This window comes from Excalfactoria chinensis, chromosome 23, assembly GCF_039878825.1.
Source record: "Excalfactoria chinensis isolate bCotChi1 chromosome 23, bCotChi1.hap2, whole genome shotgun sequence".
NCBI classification, from domain to species: domain Eukaryota; kingdom Metazoa; phylum Chordata; class Aves; order Galliformes; family Phasianidae; genus Excalfactoria; species Excalfactoria chinensis.
In genome coordinates, this window is record NC_092847.1 from 1,560,756 (window position 1) to 1,580,087 (window position 19,332).

A 19,332-nucleotide genomic window follows, 5' to 3' on the forward strand; every position below is an offset into this window, starting at 1 on the left:
GCAGGCAGAGGGAAATAAACATAACAAAATAAAGTAATAACATTGAGAGGGCAGCTAAAAGCAAAGAAAGAAAGGGCTCTTCGGTTTTCCCTTGAATAAAGTGAAAAATAAAACCTAAAAAAGCAATGCATGATCCCATTGGTGCGTGGCAGGCAGTGATGGAGGGACCCCCCCCCTCGCCTTGCAGTTCTCCATGGATGAGCCCCTCCATCCCTGCAGCAGATCCCAGCAGTTTCTGAGGAGGAATATGTAAATATAAATCCCTGTTTATGAGGAATTCAGTGTTAGCTCAAAGTAAAGAAGGTGAGGTGCAAGCTTGGCTGTGACCCTGAGGTCCATCCCAGTGTTGGGCACAGATGTTACATGAGACCCCATGCAACAGAGCTGGAAGAGCTGCTCTGCACAGACACAGCTCTGTGCCTCCAAGAGGTGCACGCACAGCTGCAGAGCAAACAAACACACTCGGACAGACCGACTGCGTGCTGGATGAACTCACACCAGTGAGCAAAGCAAAGCAAAGCAAAGCAAAGCAAAGCAAAGCAAAGCAAAGCAAAGCAAAGCAAAGCAAAGCAAAGCCCCACTGCCACATGCAGGGGCTGAGACTCTGCACCAGCCTGTCCCCAACACAAACAGCCTCAGCAGATGCTTCCAGATGTGTCCAGCAATAACAGTGGCTGTGAACACTTGACTTAACTTCACAGGATGGTGATTTCTAGCACGGAGAAAGCAGCATTGAAATGCTGCAGTGCTACTGGGTGCTAAATAGCTGCCACCTGCAGCATTCCCTGGGAAGGTTTGTACATTCTCCGTGTATTTATGGGTTGAAGTAGATCATAGGCACAGTTTATATCAGTGAAAAACTTCATGGTTGGATTTCAAATATTCTGGCTGGCTCTGCTCTGCATTGCAAACGGCCTGAATATATTCTGCTATGTAAAATTCATGGGACAGTATTTCCCCAAGCCCTTAAGTGACAAGTAGGTCCCCTTGACAGCTAAATGTTCGCTATTTGAATTCAAGTTATGCCTCATTTTTGAAAGGATAAATCACAAACAGCTTCACCAGGATGCATTTAACCAAAACACTGCTCTGTTTTTGCTACGTTTTAAGGGCTACACATAGAAGCAAAGAAGTGTGAGAGGGTCATAACTCCTGCTCTAACCCCAGATCTGACATAGGCTCCAGACCCCAGCAGCCACTCATTTCCCCTCTTAGGAAGCGAGGCAGGTGATGGCTTCGCACATCCCATGCAGTCTGCAATATCTGTGCACTCATGCTGCTGCCATGAAGGACCTTGGGGCTGATTCAGGCTGCCCAGCTCAGAGCAGCACATCTTTCAGCAAGGCTGGGACCCCCTGCTACCCCCAGGCCTGGAGCAAACCCATCCCTGTGCCATCACCCAGCATTGCTCACATGGCACCCTGAAAAGCACACGCCATCAGTGATGTGCCCCCCCAGTGACTAGGAGCAAAATAGGGGCACATTGTAAAGCATTGCAGGCACACACAGGGATGCACACAGGGCAGGGTGAGCAGTGAGGACTCCCCACCTGCAGCTCCCACTGAGGCTGAAGGCAGAGCAGGACGATCCCAGAGGCGCTGGCTGTGTTAAAGCAAGGGCTGCCTTCTGTGGGGCAGCCCATTTTCCCCTTGCATTTCTAAGGGGGCTTTGCGACACACACACAGTGATGTGCACACATCCCTATTCCTTTAGCAAGGCACAGTCAAGGCAGTGGCGGTACCCAATTAAACTCTATCCAGGCTATAACATAAACCCACACGTAAAGCCTAACCAAAGCCCTCAGCAGGAAGGAAAGAGGTGGAGGAAACCTCCTGTAAAAGCATTGAGAGCTTCTGAAATGCAGCACGGGGCCTAAAGGGTGTTCAGAGCTGGGGGAGAACACTGAAGATTTCAGCATCTTAACACGGAGGTCACTGGATTTGCACTGTTGCTTTAAGCTGCAAATCAATTTCCTGTCTCATTAACAATCCCTCACGTGTAATTGCTCTGAGCATTTACTTTAGGAATTGACTTACAGGGACGAGTTAAGCGGCCGGGTTTTGTTCCAGCGTTGTAATGGCTCAGTGAGGGAAGTCATCCAATTTCACAGGGTCCTTCTTACTTCTTAGCAGTGCCATCAACACCGTGAGGATGCTGGAAGGGATAAGAAATGAGGGTGAAGTGCTTTGGGCCTCCCAGATGAGCAGCTCTGATACATTCAAGTGTAATATGCAATAGCTTACCAGGCCGTAGTGAAGTAACAGATGGAGTGGTGCAGTTCTGGTTTTAGGAGGTCTGGGCTGAACTCAGAGCTCAGCCAAGTGGGTTTGGATGAGGAATGGTTCAGTTACAGCAGGAGAGATTCAACACTGCTCCCAAATGGGAGACGTTCCCATCCTTCAGCTAAGGAAGGAGCTGAGTAAGGAATCCCATTCATAACCCCATTCAAGAATGGGATGGCATCCCATCCATAGAGCCTGGAGCCATGAATCCTGCCTGCTCCAAACTGCTGTCCCCCACCACATCAACCCTCAGCTATATTTCCATCCAGCCTCACTGCACCCAAGCAGCTTTCTTCTCAATCATTTGCTTGTAGACCATTATCTTTTTCCTTAAAAACAAATGGGGAGCGTTGCAAGCCGACCGTATTTACTGTAATTATGGTTATTTATTGGCTACAGTAGCATGCAGTTCTTAAATAAAGATCTTCAGAGTGTTCAGACAACCGCTGGAGCCTGGAGTGCTTTATGAAGGGCAATGAGCACTGGGAGCTCTCAGGATCCCCCCAGCCCTGATATAACACCGCCAATGGCACCCACTGACAGAACACCCCCAGCAGAGCTCAGTTCAGACACATTAAACTCGGATTCTACCCCATAGACAGTGATATCTGATGGGAGAGGCTGCTTTCAGGGCAAGGAATCGCAGGTGTTGAGGGTCTGTTTAGATCTGTTGATTTAACGTGCTTTAACAAGCAAGTAATGCTAGAAAAGTCAGAAATGTCACGTGGCTCATTAGCAAAAGAAAAGGGTAATTGATTTTTAGGATAACTTGCCAAAAAACCTTCATCATCCATCGCAGCATTTAAACCCAGACTGGAGTTCTTCCAGGAAGGATATCCCTGAGACCAGCCATGAGCCAGCAGGCTCGTAAAGGTTCACTTCCATTCCAGAAAGTAATATCCACCGTGGCAGGAAGCACGGCATGAAATCACCTGCTCTGCGCTCTGTTGGATTAATCCTTCTTCCTTCTGGCCTTCAATAAAACCCATTCCCTTCCTTCTACCTGTGGGATGGACTCCAAAGGATGGAGCAGTGGTGTGTGGCACAACTCTGGTTGTGCTTGTTGGGAGGGGGGGGATGACCAGCAGTGTCCATAGGAAACATCACCCAGACCTTCCTGCTGCACTCACTCACATGCAGTGTTCATAAGCACTTCTGTTCCCATCAAGCTTAACTCTACATCAGCTCACGAAAAGAAGATGATTTGGAATGGAAGTAAGAAGGGTCACCTTTGGGAAATGGCTGGGAAAACCCCATCTGTGCTCTTGAATTTGGCCTGTAAGCTTCCAGCTCCAGTGAGTTTGGATGGGGCAGTGTGTGGGGAGAGGGAGGATGGGGGGGGGGGGGGGGGGGAAGGATGGAGCTCCTTTTCTGAGGGTCTCCTATGGCTGATGGGTGGAGGGGATGAGTATATCTGGCGGCCATACAACACGCTGAGCCCTTAGTATGGCTTAGGGGGAGGATGAGGTCCCAGAGGTTGGCTCAGCTGCGTTCAGCCCATGTCAAGCTGTGGGCCTCTCTGCCCCATGCTGTGTGGGGCCGCAGGTGAGCTCGCTCCTCCCCACAGCCCTGTAATGAGCTCAGGGACTGCAGCAGCAGAGGGCCTTTGTAAGGTGGGGGGGGGAAGCATCATTAAAGCACGCAGCAGGGAGCAGCCAGCACAGAGATGGATTGCCCCCGGTGCACTTCTGCTTTCTCAAGTGCCACCATTAACCACACACAGACACCAAGGGGAAATCTCTGGCCACGGGGAATCCCATTCAAACCATGGGATCAGAGCTAAGCACACAACCCCCCCCCCACCCTCATTCTCATGTACACCTGACTCAACATCTTCTAATGCAGAGTTAACCAACACGCCCCTGCTTAGGATTAGTGTTGCAACAGTGGATTTGTTTTTCCTCTATTTCACCTGAGATAATACAGGAACCCAAAAACCCATCAGTGCTCAGCGTGCTTCAGCAAAAGACACTGCTTCATTCCCACGCTCCAAAGCTTTACGTTGCTATCACAGGAGACAGGCAACAAGTGAACAAATGTCTGCAGGGCGTCCCTGCCAAAAAGCTGGGAGAAATGGCAGGGGAGGGAACAACATCTACAGCCCTCAATGCACCTGTGCTGGGAGGAAGGGAAGCAAAAGGAAAAGGGGAGAGCAAGCTGAATTTCCCCTAAGCATCCTTCTATGTGTAGGGAAGGAGGGGGGTGCATTATGCAGGTGGTAGTTGTGCATTCACATGCATTTCTTAGCAATGCATGTCACACCTTACCTCCTAAAATCCTCTCCTGGAGGTATGCAGGCACCTGAGCTGAGCATCAGCTGCTGAGCACTGCATTGCTGCTGCATTGGCAAGCCCGGTTGTTGCTCCCTCTGAACCGCATCTGCTATTATGTTGTGAAATGCTCTGAAATACCGGGCTAGAAAAGCTCTTCTGCAAAACCAACGGTCATTGAAGAAAATTGCCACATTTCCAGGCGCTCCTTCCATCCTACGTGAGGCTTAAGGGATGCCTGCAGCAAACGAGATATTAACAAATGAGCCGAGCTGGGGGAGAGCAGCAGGTGAGGGAAAGGCAAAGTGCTGGGGAAAGGGGGAACAAGAAGGCAACAGCCTGAGAGCTGAGCTGCTCAATGCAGCCCAGCAGATTGTGGGACCGAGCAGGAGAATTAACACAGATCGGTGTGCAGAGCCAGGTTGGGTGTAAAAGAAGCATATGGGGGTTGTTTTCCTCTTAGCTACCATTCAAATTCCAGCAGTTAAGGCAATCTAGTTATTCAATTTAGATAAGCTTCAGTAGCTAACAGCAATTTAAACAGCTGCCTGTGCCTCACCATTCTGTTCTTGCCTCCTTCTTTCCAAGTGCTAATGCCATTAGCAAATTGACTTCCTCCCTCACACAATCTGTTTGGCTTTAGCATGTGCAATTCTAATTGCTTCCTAATACCCGGGCCCACCAGCAGGCTGCAGAAGTTTGTGTCACAGGAAGACTCAGCGTGGGAAGGGGTGTGCAGGCAGCCCCTCTGCAGCCTCTACCTCTGGGTATGGCAGAGGAGCAACTGCTGAAGTAGAGAAAGAAGCTGAGCTATCCATCGCTACCTTCCATCTTGAAACATTCAGAATAACCATATTCAGCTTCCCTGCTTCCCTTGGGTGCAAAGAGGGAGAGAACCATCAAAAGATGAAGGGCTCCTTTGGCTCTTCGCTTTGACCTCCTCATCAGCACTGAGGAAATGGATGATCCCGGATCTTTCATGTCATCTTTCTGCATTTCTAAAAGCCGGGCTGTCCGCAGGAAGCAAGCTTTATATTTGCATGACAAAGTGTGAGGGGACTCCTCCAGATGGGACTGCTTCTTTGTGGGCTATAAGCACTAGCTCCCAACGAAGCATCTGCCTGCTCCTGCTATTCAGACGGTCCTCCAACCCCAGACAGGACCCGAGGATGCCTCACCCCATGCAGAATGAAGCCTCCTCGCTCCTGTGGTGTGTATCTGTAGCACAGAGGGTTCCGTTTCTTTACATTCAGAAGCAAAACGAGCTCTGTAAATCGGATGTGTGCATATCCCAGGATGAGCGCTGTGAGCACTCAGCATCAATAAAGACACATACAGGAGAGGTCTGTGTGGGATGAACGCAGCCAGAGGGCTCCTCTAGTTGTCCTAAATGTGGGTGTGCAACTGCTCGGTGCTGCTGCTTGGAAAGAGGAGTTTCCCTGTGGGTGAGAGGATGAGGTGCAAAGAGGGAACTGAGGACTGGGTCTCCCCTGCATGCAGCTTGCTCAGGGGTTGGGGTAGGTGTGTGCAGGAGGCTGAGCTGACCCCCCTCACCTTACCCAGAGGCAGCGTGCCCTGCATGTATTTCAGTCGGTGAGAAATGTGCTGTTAAGAGCAGAAAGCAGTTAGCCTAAAGCAGGGCTCAAACAAGGGAGCTCAATAGTAAATCAGTGCAAAGCACAGAGCCAGACAACCAACGCACACCCAGAGGAACCTTCTGGCATTGCAGGACACCTCCCTTCACCTCCACAAACCTCTGCCCATGGCTGTATGCACTGAATTCTTCCTGCAGAAGCCAGCAAACAACCCACAGAGAATCCAAGGCTGCTAATGGGCTCAATTCCTCACTCAAATACAGACAACCCCACGGCCTACAGATCATTATCCAGACATACCCATTACCCACTTAATTGGACATGAAGATTCAGCTCGCTACGTTTAGAACTGATGTTGTTCTGTTTGCGATAGGATGTTCTGCAAATAAAGTGTCTCGTTGTATATTCAGCTCTTTCTACATTAAAGCATGTGGTGTTTTGTTGTTTCTTTTTTTTTCCCCCTGGTCTGAAGAGAAAAATAATAGCATGCTTTGATCTTAAATAGGAGAGCTCAATCATTACTACCCCCAGAATTGGATGCGTGGCGCATTCCTGTACTTGAGTTCATGGTGGGGGGGGGGAGGGAAAAAGGGAAACAGAGCGAGTAAATAGAGTTGTTTACTGTAAAATAAAGACAGAAACCAGGGAGAGAAGGCACTTAATAAGTCCCTCTGCGGATTCTTCTACCAATGGGGAAACAATGCTCCCTACAGTGATGCTGCACACTTTGTACTTATTAGTCACCAGGAAAACGAGCGAGCCTAAAGCCCACTGAACTCTTCCCTCTCCTTCCTCCTTTCATGATTTGAGGAGTGAGCTCAGCTCTGAGTCGTGATTAAAACCACCCCGTTACGCTCCTTGAGCTGCAGCGTTCAGATTGAAGATGTGCTTGTGCTGCTTAATGCTCCCTGCCTCGCTGTTCTGGACTACAAAGGGAAGAATGGAAGCTTCCAACTATTGCTGATGATGCTTCAGCTTGCTGAAGTGCGAGACAAACAAACAGAGCAGGCAGGGAGGGGTGGTTCACCTCCTTCCAGCACTTCCAGCTCCCTAAAACAGATCTTGGGGTCTGCTGGGAAGGACCACAGGGACCCAAAAGCAGCGACCCAGCTGCAGCATCTTCACTTCTCTGCACCTCTTGCTGGAGAATTCCAGCTACCAACCTCAGGGATCTACATCACAATCCTGGGCAAGGGAGAAGAAATTCAAGGGGAAAAGAGAGAAATAGGATCCCAAGTTATGGGCTACAAGATAACACAGATACCCCCAGATTCACCAACCCAACAGCCAGGAAACCATTACAAACCTCATGGTGAAATACTGCACTGATACACGTTGCTCTGCTTGTTACAGTAAGCGAGACAGAGACAAGGAATTGCATTAGAATTGAGCCTGATTCTCTGCAGCTCTGATCCTCAACCTCTCCTGCAAGCAGCGGAGAGCTGAGCTTGCCACAATGACCCCTACCAGCCCAATTCCAGTTCCTATCAAGGATCTATGAAACGATTTCCTTTGCCAAAAGTGCAGCTTCTCTTCCATGTCTATGAGGGTGCTGTTGGCCTCCATTCCTTCCTCATTCCTGATTGCCAACTTCTGCTCTTGAGTCAAGGATTTGACGAAGTCCAGGTCCACCATGTCATCTCGGATCACCCTGACCCCAAAGTAGACCCTCTTGATGACCCTAAACGTCTTCAACACTCGCACATCACAGCGGTACGTTCCCGCATCGGACTCTTTGGTTGGGGAAAAGGCAACGGCGTAGCCAGGGTTTCGGAAAGGCGCAAACAGAACATCACTCATGGTGATGAGACCCGAGGCGACCTTCCACGTACAGCTGTACCCTCTGAGACCCAAATCGATGACGTCCGAGGTCAGGCAGCTGAGCACAAAGGGTTTGCCCACAGGGATGGTGAAGTGCAGCAAGCCACAGCCCCAAGTGGTGGTGCAATGGGAGCGTCGCATGGTGCAGTTCTTCCTCTCTCCTGCTGGTGTGATCTCGCATGTCTCCTCCACTTGGAGGCCCAGCCCGCAGGTGACGCTGCAGGATGTGGCATTCACTGCAATGCGAGCCTCCACCGACTGCAGCTCTGCTGGGATGGTCACTTTTGGAATGGAAGCTTCCAATGGGAGGCAGAAAACTCCAAGTAGCATCACGGTGAGGATGCAGCCGTTCCTGAAGGTCTTCATGGCAGCTGAATTTACACCGTGGCACATCTAAGTGTTAATCTTCACATAGAAATCTCACCAGCATCCCCCAATGGAGACAGGTTTGAAGTATAACACAGCTGGGAAGGTGCAGCACATCACTACGTGGATCAGAACACCAATGAGTTCCAGTTCCCAGGCAGCAGAACGTTTAAACCCACTGTATCCCAGCAACTGGGATCTACTCGACTATTTATTAAGTCCTCCCTTCTACTCCCTGACATTTCCATGCTATTTCAACATGAATTTCCACGCTGCTGTTCCAGTTTCATCTTCCCAGCAAACTATAAAATGATACGTCTTAATTAGTGGAACCTCTACAACAATGTTGTGTAGGCCAAAGAAATCGTGATTACACACACAGCACCCGCATGGCTCTGCTCTACAGACATCCTAAAACCTGAAGTCCTCCCCAAAGGACCAAGACGATGAGACCAAAGGACCAAGATGATGAGACCAAAGGACCAAGACGATGAGAACAAGATTTAGACTCTCAGCACTTCTCAGAGCTCCTATTCCGCACTCAGCTATTCCTTCTATGGGGGATTTACTGGTGAGAAAGGCACCACCAACCAAACACCACACTATATAGAATACAAATAATCATAATAAAACCAAATGTAACACACTGGCTGCGATGAAGGCACTAGAGCTGTACGGCAGGGTCTATTGACAGCATCGCAATAGAAACCATCACGAAGTTTGGAAAAGCCGAGACTTAGCCGTGTCTTATAGGAAATAAAACACACCTCTTTATTTACAGACACAAACCTAAAACCAGTGCTATACGCTACCACCAAGGCAGGATCTGACCAGTATTGTACAAAACTACAGACGTCAGGAAATAAAAAGAGAGGAGACGACAAACCAAGGACACACACACACGCTGTACAGAGAGGCTTTAAGAGAAATGAAGGCTGGAGTCTATGGCAAATGATTCGCTTTAACACAACCAGGAGAGCCATTGCCTGTGTATCTTGTGAAGCTTTTGAGCTCAGCCACGCCAAGTATGGGCAGGTTTGACATAACAGCGTCCCACAGGAGATGCAAGCCATCCCTATAAGCAGAAAGAACAAAGGAAACCGATGGTGCACACGTGGGAACAAACGTCATTAAGCAGATCACTGTAACAAAGTGGGAAATGAAAACATCAGGTTTTAAAACCCTCCTGTTTTAACACGTCTCCTCTCTCTTGCCATGCTTATATCGTGTTACCACTGCATGCTTCCCACTGCAAATTAACTCCTCTCTTTATGACTCCTCGGCTTTTAATGTCTGCAGGATACTTTGGAAACCTAAATAGTTGGTGATAACCTCAATAATTACAAAAAGCTGAAGGTAATGGTATAGGAACTATGAAACAAAGGGGATTGGGAATGAAAACTCAGTCTGGTATAGAAAGATCTGGCTGCAGATACCAGATAGAGACAAATGACTCTGCCCCATTCCCACAAGGAAAACATTACAAGTGAAAGGTTAAAGCACAGCTGGGAATAAAGCTGTGAGCATTCACCTATTCTTGATTCAGAAACGGGGAAAGAGAGGGGAAAAATAACCAAGAGAGCATGTTTAAAAACTCGTGGTCCATATGTTTGTCTTTTACAATCACACCGTGATTCGTTTCGTCTTTAAGTGTAGCTGAAGTAACACAGTTTCACTTAGGAGAAATACTGGCTGCTCCTTCTCTTAGTACAAGTATGTACCAGCTACAGCATTTCTGGTGGGGCATCTTAAATGGAAACAGAATAAACACGCTTGCAAGGACAGAAAGACACTGCCAACACTGGTCTTCATAGCACTCAGTTTAAATGCTTTTGTCTAGACTGTATTTTATATAGAGCTACCTCCACGTGCTCCTCTTCCCATCAGTAGAGTCATCCTCCGTGTCTAAAATATTAACAACATGAACATTCATTCTTTGCAGACTTCAGAGGGTGTCTTGATTCTTCACATTAGGTCTCTATCCACTTGAGATGAAATCAAACCTGGCACATAATCAGCAGCAGTTTCACTAAACATGTCAGCATAGAAGACATCACACTGAGCTAACCAAAGCTGCAAGGCAACGCAGCTGGCACAGAAAGGCCTACAACTCACTGAAACGGGAATTAACAGCAAAGAGAGGGAAGTTGGGAGGACGCACAGTCATTGGTATCAGGAATAAAAACACACACTTTTGGGTATTTTTCAATCCAGGAACAAAAAAAGAATTACTTAAAAGACAATGGGTTATGAGCTCCGGAGTGGCAGAGGGTCGGGTACCAGCTCAGTGCAGAACATTATACGTGCCAACATGAAGGCAGTCCAGTCAGTCTCTTTGCAAACTGTGTGACCTGAGAGTCAGCATCTCACATTGCTCAACCAAGAGGCAATTAAGGAAGAACGAAAGGCCGTTTCCTCTTCAATTACTTATAAAAGTCACTCCCTGAATCCATGAACAATCAGGCTGCTGTATTAAAGTCAGTCCGTTCTGACTGCTTCATCTATTTTCCATATTATGGTGCCGATACGGGAAAGAACAGAGGAAGATAAAGAAGAGGGTCTTCATAACAGTTCTGAGATGGCACCACCTGCTGAAGAGATCAAAGACAGGTGAAAAATAAATCATCTGGCTCTGACAGTTTCTGAAATAAATGGATAAAAAACTAAAAGCCTTTGAGAACGTGATTCTCTGCATTCCTTCTGGAATGAGATATGACCAACAAGACACCATTTACTACAAATAAAGACCTCTGTATCTGAGATGAGGCAGTTCATGGCCTCTGAGCTCTTGCCCCACAGAGGCACAAGCACACTTACCTGCTGGATAATGGGATGCACCAACCCCAAAACCTCAAAGCAAAAGCACAACAGAAAGGAGCAAGTTCCACTTATATTGAGGTCAAACAAGACTGCTGCGTGGCTTTGTTCTAGAACTACCCATCAAGCTTCCCAGTTTGTTTTTATCAAAAGCCAATTCTGACACGGCTGTTTTGACTACAAGACATTTACTGCCAGGCCCCAGCCAAGCAACTCCCAATCATCCACTGTAACAGCAAATCAGCCTGCAGCTCCCAGGGAATAAATGCTTGTGGAGGGGCTGTGTGAGTGAGTGATGGGCTCCTGCAGGAAGCAGCAGCACATGGAACAAGCAGAGCTAACAGCTTCATGCAAGAGAGACAGAGAAGCGTGCCCAGCTCCAGCAGTGCAGGCAGAAGGCCATTGCAATCTAAACGTGGGTGGGCCCGGGGGAAAACTTGGCTGTTCAAAATAGACAGTGCAAGTCATAAAGAGAACAAAAGAGAGACGTGAATTTCATGGACTAGAAGACTGTTGTGAGTGCTGAGAGCCAAGGGATAGCTCCTTCAGTGGGCAGTCTGTGATTCACTGTGTGACTCACACAGACATTTCCAACACTAAGTGGTGGGATCTACTGCATGGACCTGTTAGATCCTTTTACATCAGCAGCACTATATAAGGGAGCACAATAAATAAGAGAGAACTCCATCAGAGCAATATTATTTGCCTCTAGCTCAGTCATGCTCAATACCAGCATGGCAGCAAAACACCCTTATGTAAAACTACATTTGAAAGAGCTCTGCTAACTCCATTGGATGGGTAAAGAAAGTGGGGAATTTGGGGACCCCTTTATTCATAGGAAAAAAAGAGTTTTGTCTTCATGCTGCTCAAAAACCCAATGCTAAATCCACTGGTAGGGGTATGCATGAGCCAAGCTAAGCAGAAATAGCAAACTGAATTCCACAGTGGTCTCATAAAAGCAAGTCAGACTATGACAACTGCATAGGAAGTAACACAGGATCAGCAGTGAGGGAAGGAGGAGGGAAAAGCAAAATGAAACAAACCAATTCTGTGCAGCCTAAAATCTGCAGCACTGCTGAGTTCAAGGAAATGCAGAACTTGATACATCTGCTACATCACATCCTTGAAACTGTTTCTGTATCAACCATGGGTTCTCTTTTACAATGAGAAAACAAACCAGAATGAACATCGTTTAATCCAAACATTACTTCCTTTACTACACTTGAATGAGCATTTCCCAAATAAGCTCAAGTAGTGAATGAGACAGATGGGAAACTCTGCCACCAGCTGAGAGCCAGTCCCTGTCTGAGATTCAAAGTCTGGGTCCTAATAGAGGTGACAGCAACAGTCCTGTTCTGGTAAGTAACCAACAAAGCGTGGTTATAAAGCAAACAACGCAAAATGATCCAACAAAATCTGTCTTCTTTTACAGCAATTGCACTTCTTGGCATCTGCATATGCAACAACACACGCACAGCTAATGCTTTTATTACAAATACTAAAAGCTCTTCCACTTTGAAAACAATATATATAAACAATTGTCTGTCCTTGACAGCAGCTAAACATCCAGTGAGCCATTTGGGAAGATCAAGTGCTATGACTCTGCAAGGCCACCAAGCAAGCAACAGCGCTCACAGTGGGTCCTTACCTGTCAAAGGCTGTCCCAGCTCCGCCTGCACTTTACCCTTCGCTGCTCCTTCCAGAGGTAAAGCACCTCTGTCCCCTTTGTAGAGTTTCGGTTTAAATGGAGAATCTTTGTCTTTACCTTTTGATCCTTTAGGCCTGCCTGCTTGCTTCTTCTTGGATTTACCATCTCCCTTCACACCCAGCAGCGGATGGACTTCTGCAGGAAGACAACACGTTACCACACTGAGTTATCCCTTAGGGTGCTTAAATTGGGTGTTAAATACAAACAGCACTGAAAAATTACAGCTTTGAGGTGTCTGCCCCCATTTCTGGTCTGCAAAACACCAGCAAACTTCGCAGATTGGGTGGCCATTGATAAGTGTTATAACAAGTAACTTCATAGGAAAGAGTGACCTTCTGTACTTCTTGCCTTTGGACCAAGCAAAGCTAGAAAGCATCTCAAATGCAGAACTGGTACTGAATCAATGGCAGCTCCTACGTACCGTCGTTAGGTACTCCTTGTAGCTCTATGTTGGTGGTTTTGGGCTTCTTCTTTGGTGCCTGAGGTCCATCAGAGGAGGACTGCCTCTTCTTCTCAGATCCTATACCCTCATCAGTTAAGGAACTCTGAACAGCATCAGGTGGAGGCCCGTAGGGGTTTTCTTCTGGATCTTCTACTTCAGGAGCAATGGGTAAGTAAAGCAGAGCCTTGGAGTCCTCCAGTTCTTCATCACTGTAAAATTAAAAGTTATGTTTTCTTTTAAAATTAGGAGTCTTTAATATCTTGGTTCTTTCCATTTATAAAGCCTGCCCCAGTCTCTGTCAATGGTTTTTTACACAGGTAACTCTGCTACCGCAGAGACACAAAACATCTAAGTGCACAGAGAAAGCTGCTTTAGAGGAATGTCAGTGCTATGTTTTGTATTCACACTTTAAACAAAGTTATTCTTTCACCTGCTACAAAAGGCAGCGATGGGATCCACACTCGTTACATCCACTTCTTCATCTTCTGCAGCATCAGCACCTGAGAAGCAGGGAGAAAGGAAGAATTAATGAAAGAAAGGAAAACAGCAAATTGCTCAGAAAGAATGGGACTGCTCTGAAATGTCTAAGCATGCAGGAATGAGAACTGTAGGAGACAACACAGGTGAGGTATTTTCCCTCACAGCTATCAGTTTTTTGCTTTAATTTCAGCTGCCACATTGTTCTGACTGAGAGTTCTTTGACAGAAGTTGTTTTAGTGCTTTGTTCCTACAATCCAACGCTACATTTTAACACAAAAGTAACTTAAATGTGAGCCTGGCAGTGAGGAAAGCTCTATGCTATGCCAGGAAGAAACCTTGTTTCTACATTAACTAACTACAGCCTTTCCCACTGCACAACTTTTTGGCACCACCAAGTGGCCAAATGGTGCCACTACTGATCCAAATTCACCACTCACCTCCTCCCTCCCTTCTTATTATGGTCATATATTTGGCCTAACAATTATTTGGTAACACCTGAATTGACAGGTAGGCGACAAAGCCATTTACAGTACCTGTCTGCTCTGGTTCACTCTTATCTTCATCTTCAATGTCAAACTCTGACTCTCTCTCTTCATATTCTACGTTTTCATCCAGCTCTTTGAAATCAGGTGCAAAGGCACTCCAGTTTTCCTAAGTCACAAATTCAAGATGAGATTTACCTCCATGTGAAGGAACAGCTGCCAAAGTGAGGATTCATGCACTGAAAATCTGACATTACAGTACTCCTTAAACATTACAATGTATGCCATTACCTCTAAAACCAAGGATGCATTCGTATTTAGCCACAGTAATTCTGGCTCACTCAGATTTCAGCTACACATCCAGAATGACACCATTCCCCCATCAAATATCCCCCAAGATCATATTTAGCACGTTATGCAAAGCTTAACTAGTCCAGCAGGTGAAATATAAGTACCCTACTCACATTCAACAAGATGGCAAACACCTTTCAAGTTAGGCAGGCGAGGCTAGAGAGTTTGCTGGGTTGGGTTTAAGAAAGGATTTCAACATGCAATAATTTAGGCTACTAGGACTAGTATGGATAGAGATCACCAGGGAAACCTCTTAAGGAAGCAATGTGAGACACTTACCACTTGATTCTGAGCCCATATTGACACAACACCACTGGAAATAGAAGCTATGATCGGTCGGACAGGATGCCACTGGGTTTATTTGAAAGAGAAAAGAGGAGGAGCTTGACTGGTAAATGGCATTAAGAAAGCTTAGACTTCTAAACCATAAACTTAATGCTAGCTGGCAGCGTTCTTACTGCTACATCCAAGAGCAGCTCTCCTCGGGTCCCATGGAGGATTTTCACCAGGTTTCCAATACTCTTCTCCCAGATGTAGAGCGCATGCTGACGTGCCGAACCCGCCACTATATATTCACCATCACCAGAGAAACAGCACTTCTTCCATGGCGTCCTGCAAGCAAAGAAAAAAAAGAAATCATAAAGGACTGTTAAGGAGGATGAGGACTGTGGGACTGTTCTTTACACCATAACCTTACACCTTCCCATCCACAAATAATATTTAAGTTTCAAATCAATCTGTGACACACACATTTCAAGTGAAAACATTTGTCTGTTGAATTAAGATCCTGAGCTGCCCTTCATGCAGACTCCCACAGGTACTGAACAGCCTCAATGTCTTCAAGGCAAGCTGACTCTTCTGCTACAGGCTGACCACACATCCTATTGCCTCTCACCTGTTCACTAAATCCTGCAGCTTCTGCATTGGTTCAGGCTCCCCATCTCGCCCACAGGTTAAAATTTCACGGCCATCGTATACCCTGATTATCCGATCAGCTGTGTTTATCAAAAAGCAGCTGTGGGAGGAATGCCAAAGAACATGCATTGCATTAAAGGGGAAAAAATAGGGGGGGGAAAAAGAAGTAAAAGGAATCAGAATATGCTGTGTGAAATAATTGTGGGAGGTTGTTTTTTTGTTAAGAGCTGGTATAGTCCATACTGACTCACCTTCCCTTCCGAGCAAATTCAATTGATTTAATAGCTGTGGTGTTGCTGGTTCCAGTTGTCACTCTGAAGGAGGCAACGAGATCCTGAGTGTCTGTTTTTAAGACCAAGATCTGAAGATTAAGGAAACAGAAGGCAATCAGCATCTCGCTGTTACTCGCTCCCCTTTTAGTACCTTTCACATAACTACTAACCCTGACAACAGAAGCCTCAGCAATCTACACAGGAATAGTTGGAATTCTGCTACTGCAGTTTCTACGACACTTCTGCGACATAAACACTGGTTTATTTACACTGGAAAAGGATCCAACAAATACGGTCAAAGACAAGAGCAACACAAAGACCTAACTCAGATCTACATGCTACAGATGAAATAGGAAGATGATTGTAACGAGACAATATCAATTATCCAAGAGACATTCAGGAAGCCTTATTTGTATAATAAAACCAAGAATGCAACCTAAAAACATCACACATCTTAATAAAGTAATCTAAGATACAGCATCCGGTGCTCTTGCCACAGTCTCACCTTCCCTTTGGCATTGCCTGTATAAATGTATTCCCCTCGCCTGTCGAAGGAGGCCACGACGTTGAGATCAGAATCATCATCCACAGGAAGCACAACGTGTTTGGAGTCTGACAGCGTCAGCATCACCGGCGCAGACTTCATGGGACAAACCAAAACCCTGTTTCTGCAAAGCAAAAGCAGAAGAGCTCACAGCTTCAGTCTATATTGAGAAAGGCAGAACAACATTGTCTTTTATCCGATCTTTCTTTCTTATGTTATAAAATGACATTAAGCCAGAGTCTGCTTTCATTTCCTTTCTTTTTCTGAAGGCTTCTCTATGTCTGTGCAGTATAAACTCAACGAGGCAATTCTATGCCCAGTCCTAAGGATCGCTCCCATGTTTACTTTCCTCTCTTCCTTTCAAAAGACCCACAGGCAACACACATTGGAGCCCCACTCACAGAGGACATTCAGAAAGCCACAACAAATCCAAGTTAGGGCCCTCGCCGCATAAAGAAGGCAACCTGAAAAGGTCTACCCAGTAAAAATGCTTTCAATAATCACTACCACCACCCAAATGAGAGCATTCTTTCTTCATAGGACTTACTGGTCTCGAGGGTGATACTGAACTTTCAGGATAGGTGAAGGAAATCGGAATCTCTGGTCGCAGTCTCCAGACAGAACATCCCACTGAGACACGATGTTATCAGTCGAAGCACTCACCAGTTTGTGGCCATCCCGGCTCCAGCTATAGAGACAAAGGATGGTTCAATTAAGAGCTATTCCTTTAATACATACAACACATCCACTAACCGGTGTGTTAAATCAGGCGTTCTGTGCTTTGAAAGGAAGTTATCCTAAAACAGACCAGCTTTTACACAGCCTGAAAGGGCAGGACAAGGGGGGGATAGCATTAAACTAAGGGTAGAGGTATAGGTTAGGTGTTGGGTTGAAGTCACAGAAACACAGAATTATAGGGGTTGGAAGGGACCTCTAGAGATCATCGAGTCCAACCCCCTGCCAAAGCAGCTCCCTACACCACGTCGCACAGGTAGGCGTCCAGGCGGGTCTTGAATATCTCCAGAGAAGGAGACTCCACCACCTCCCTGGGCAGCCTGTTCCAGTGCTCCGTCACCCTCACTGTAAAGAAGTTCCTGCGCACATTCGTGCGGAACTTCCTATGCTGAAGTTTCAGCCCATTACCCCTAGTCCTGTCCCCACGCACTACTGAAAAGAGACCAGCCTCGCCACTATGGCTCCCACACCTCAGGTATTTATAAACCTGGATCAAGTCCCCTCTCATCCTTCTTTTCTCAAGGCTAAACAGACCCAGTTCCCTAAGTCTCTCCTCATAGGGGAGATGCTCCAGGCCCTTCACCATCTTTGTGGCCCTCCGCTGGACTCTTTCCAAGAGATCCCTGTCTTTTTTGTACTGGGGAGCCCAGAACTGGACACAGTATTCCAGATGAGGCCTCACCAGGGCAGAGTAGAGGGGGAGGATCACCTCCCTTGACCTGCTGGCTACGCTCTTTTTAATGCACCCCAGAATGCCATTGGCCTTTTTGGCTACAAGGGCACACTGCTGGCTCAAGTCCTTCATTCAGAAGGCACTGAGGGCCCAGTACTGCAGCCCAATAGCGGGTGCCCATCCCTGGAGGCACTCAGGGTTAGGCTGAAGCCAGGCAGTCTGAGCTGGGGGTGTAACACCGGATGACAGCCATTAGGAAGCCCTCCCTAACACCGAGTTACAGCCATTACAAGGCCCCCCCTCACCACAAGGAGCAGACGGGGTGGATGTGGGCGCTGATGATCTTCGCGATTCCCCTGGTGAGGAAATCCCAGATGACGATACGTCCGTCGTTGCAACCCACGGCCAGCAGAGTTCCCCAGCGGTTAAAGGTACAGGTCAGGGCCATGCTGATGCAGTCCAACGTGCCATCGGCTTCCTATGGGGAAGATGGAGCCGGTCAGGGCGCTGCGTAAGGCCGCAGCGAGCCGGGGGCAGCCCTGAGAGGGCTGTATGGTCCTTACCTCGGGGTAGTTCTGGCCGAAGGACTCTGCAACGGAACGCAAAGGCAGCGTTTAAGCGCTACGTGCCCCCGAGGCCCAGCCATCCCAGCCATCCCAGCCCGACCCCGTCCCCCCCCCAGCCCCGCTCCAGGCCCCACCGAGCAGCTCCAGGTTCATCGCGGCCGCCGCCCCGCTCCGTCCGACTCCGTCACTGAAGGACCCACTCCGGGGACCTTCGCTGCGTATAGCGCTGCCCGCTGCATTCGCCTGATGGATCCCTTCGTTCTTCTCACCGCCGGCTTCTCAATTAGAAAGCAGCAACGCGGCCCAAACCCGCCCCAACCCTCAGCTGCGAGCCGCGGATCTCTCCGTCCTTCTACGCCATGAGGCGGGCGGTGAGACGGCGGTCAGGCAGTGAGGCGGACAGCCCCGCGCGTGCGCACACACGGAGGGTCCGGGTGGGTAACGCGACCGCTAACGCAGAGTTCCGGGGTGCAAAAAGGAACGAGCGGAGCTGGGGGGTCTCAGCAGTTTATTGGGCTGAACTGACGGTCGCGTCTCTTAATGAAGAGCAACGAAGAGCGAAGAAACACGGTTAGTACAAACAAAAACAGAGTACAAATACAACGATTCAGGGCAGATCATTCCGGTTATTGCACTTGTTTTTTTTCTCTCTCCTCTTTATGCACCTGGTAAGCTCGTTACATTGAGTTATAACGTAATACAGAGTTACTGTAACACAGAAAAGCAATACAAAATATACGGGGTCTACAACGGGTTCCTATTGCTGCTTCAGAGCTGAAGGGCTGGCCATAAAGCAAGCTGGGAGGGAGCAGGTCCACAGCCCTTTAATGGCCCCTGAATGAAGGGTTAGACTTCAGCCCTGTGCCATCCTCAGCCTTTGCTCCCAGCTCCTTTCTTTCCCTCTGTAGTGTTTGCAAGTGAAAGGCTGAGGTGCTGGCAGAGCAAGGCTCACCCCCTATATAGCACTGTGGTTCTTTCTTCCTATGGGATCCCCCCTATGAACAGTCAACTCC

General features: G+C 47.6%; 2 protein-coding genes across 6 annotated transcripts; both read right to left on the reverse strand.

Annotated features, from left to right (window-relative positions):
- Positions 1–6,749: 6,749 nt before the first annotated feature.
- Positions 6,750–18,716, reverse strand: RBBP5 (RB binding protein 5, histone lysine methyltransferase complex subunit). 5 transcript variants are annotated; one of them, XR_011905808.1, is made up of 15 exons: positions 18,454–18,607; positions 18,317–18,342; positions 18,059–18,231; positions 16,893–17,033; positions 16,307–16,469; positions 15,781–15,890; positions 15,510–15,629; positions 15,073–15,226; positions 14,894–14,965; positions 14,315–14,432; positions 13,732–13,801; positions 13,281–13,510; positions 12,800–12,994; positions 10,197–10,925; positions 9,084–9,409 (listed from the first exon to the last, which is right to left on the reverse strand). XR_011905808.1 is itself a non-coding variant. In XM_072356236.1 (14 exons), exons 1-14 carry the CDS (start codon positions 18,470–18,472, stop codon positions 10,897–10,899), a joined length of 1,620 nt encoding a protein of 539 aa, XP_072212337.1. In that variant the 5' UTR covers positions 18,473–18,716; the 3' UTR covers positions 6,750–10,896. The 5 variants fall into 5 exon arrangements, 4 of the variants coding, with proteins under 4 accessions (XP_072212337.1, XP_072212339.1, XP_072212340.1 ...); XM_072356236.1 differs by having other exon boundaries at positions 6,750–10,925; positions 18,454–18,716; XM_072356238.1 differs by having other exon boundaries at positions 9,084–10,925; positions 12,917–12,994.
- On the reverse strand, positions 7,528–8,361 carry TMEM81 (transmembrane protein 81). Its single transcript, XM_072356240.1, has one exon. It carries the CDS (start codon positions 8,359–8,361, stop codon positions 7,528–7,530), a length of 834 nt encoding a protein of 277 aa, XP_072212341.1.
- Positions 18,717–19,332: the final 616 nt, after the last annotated feature.

Excerpts from the sequence above, each read along its gene's own strand:
- TMEM81 (XM_072356240.1), bottom strand. The coding sequence starts at position 8,361 with ATGTGCCACGGTGTAAATTCAGCTGCCATGAAGACCTTCAGGAACGGC.
- RBBP5 (XM_072356236.1), bottom strand. Across the intron at positions 15,227-15,509 it reads CTGCAGGATTTAGTGAACAG|GACGCCATGGAAGAAGTGCT; the intron begins GTGAGAGGCAAT and ends CTTTGCTTGCAG. Across the intron at positions 13,802-14,314 it reads GAGTGAACCAGAGCAGACAG|GTGCTGATGCTGCAGAAGAT; the intron begins GTACTGTAAATG and ends CCTGCTTCTCAG.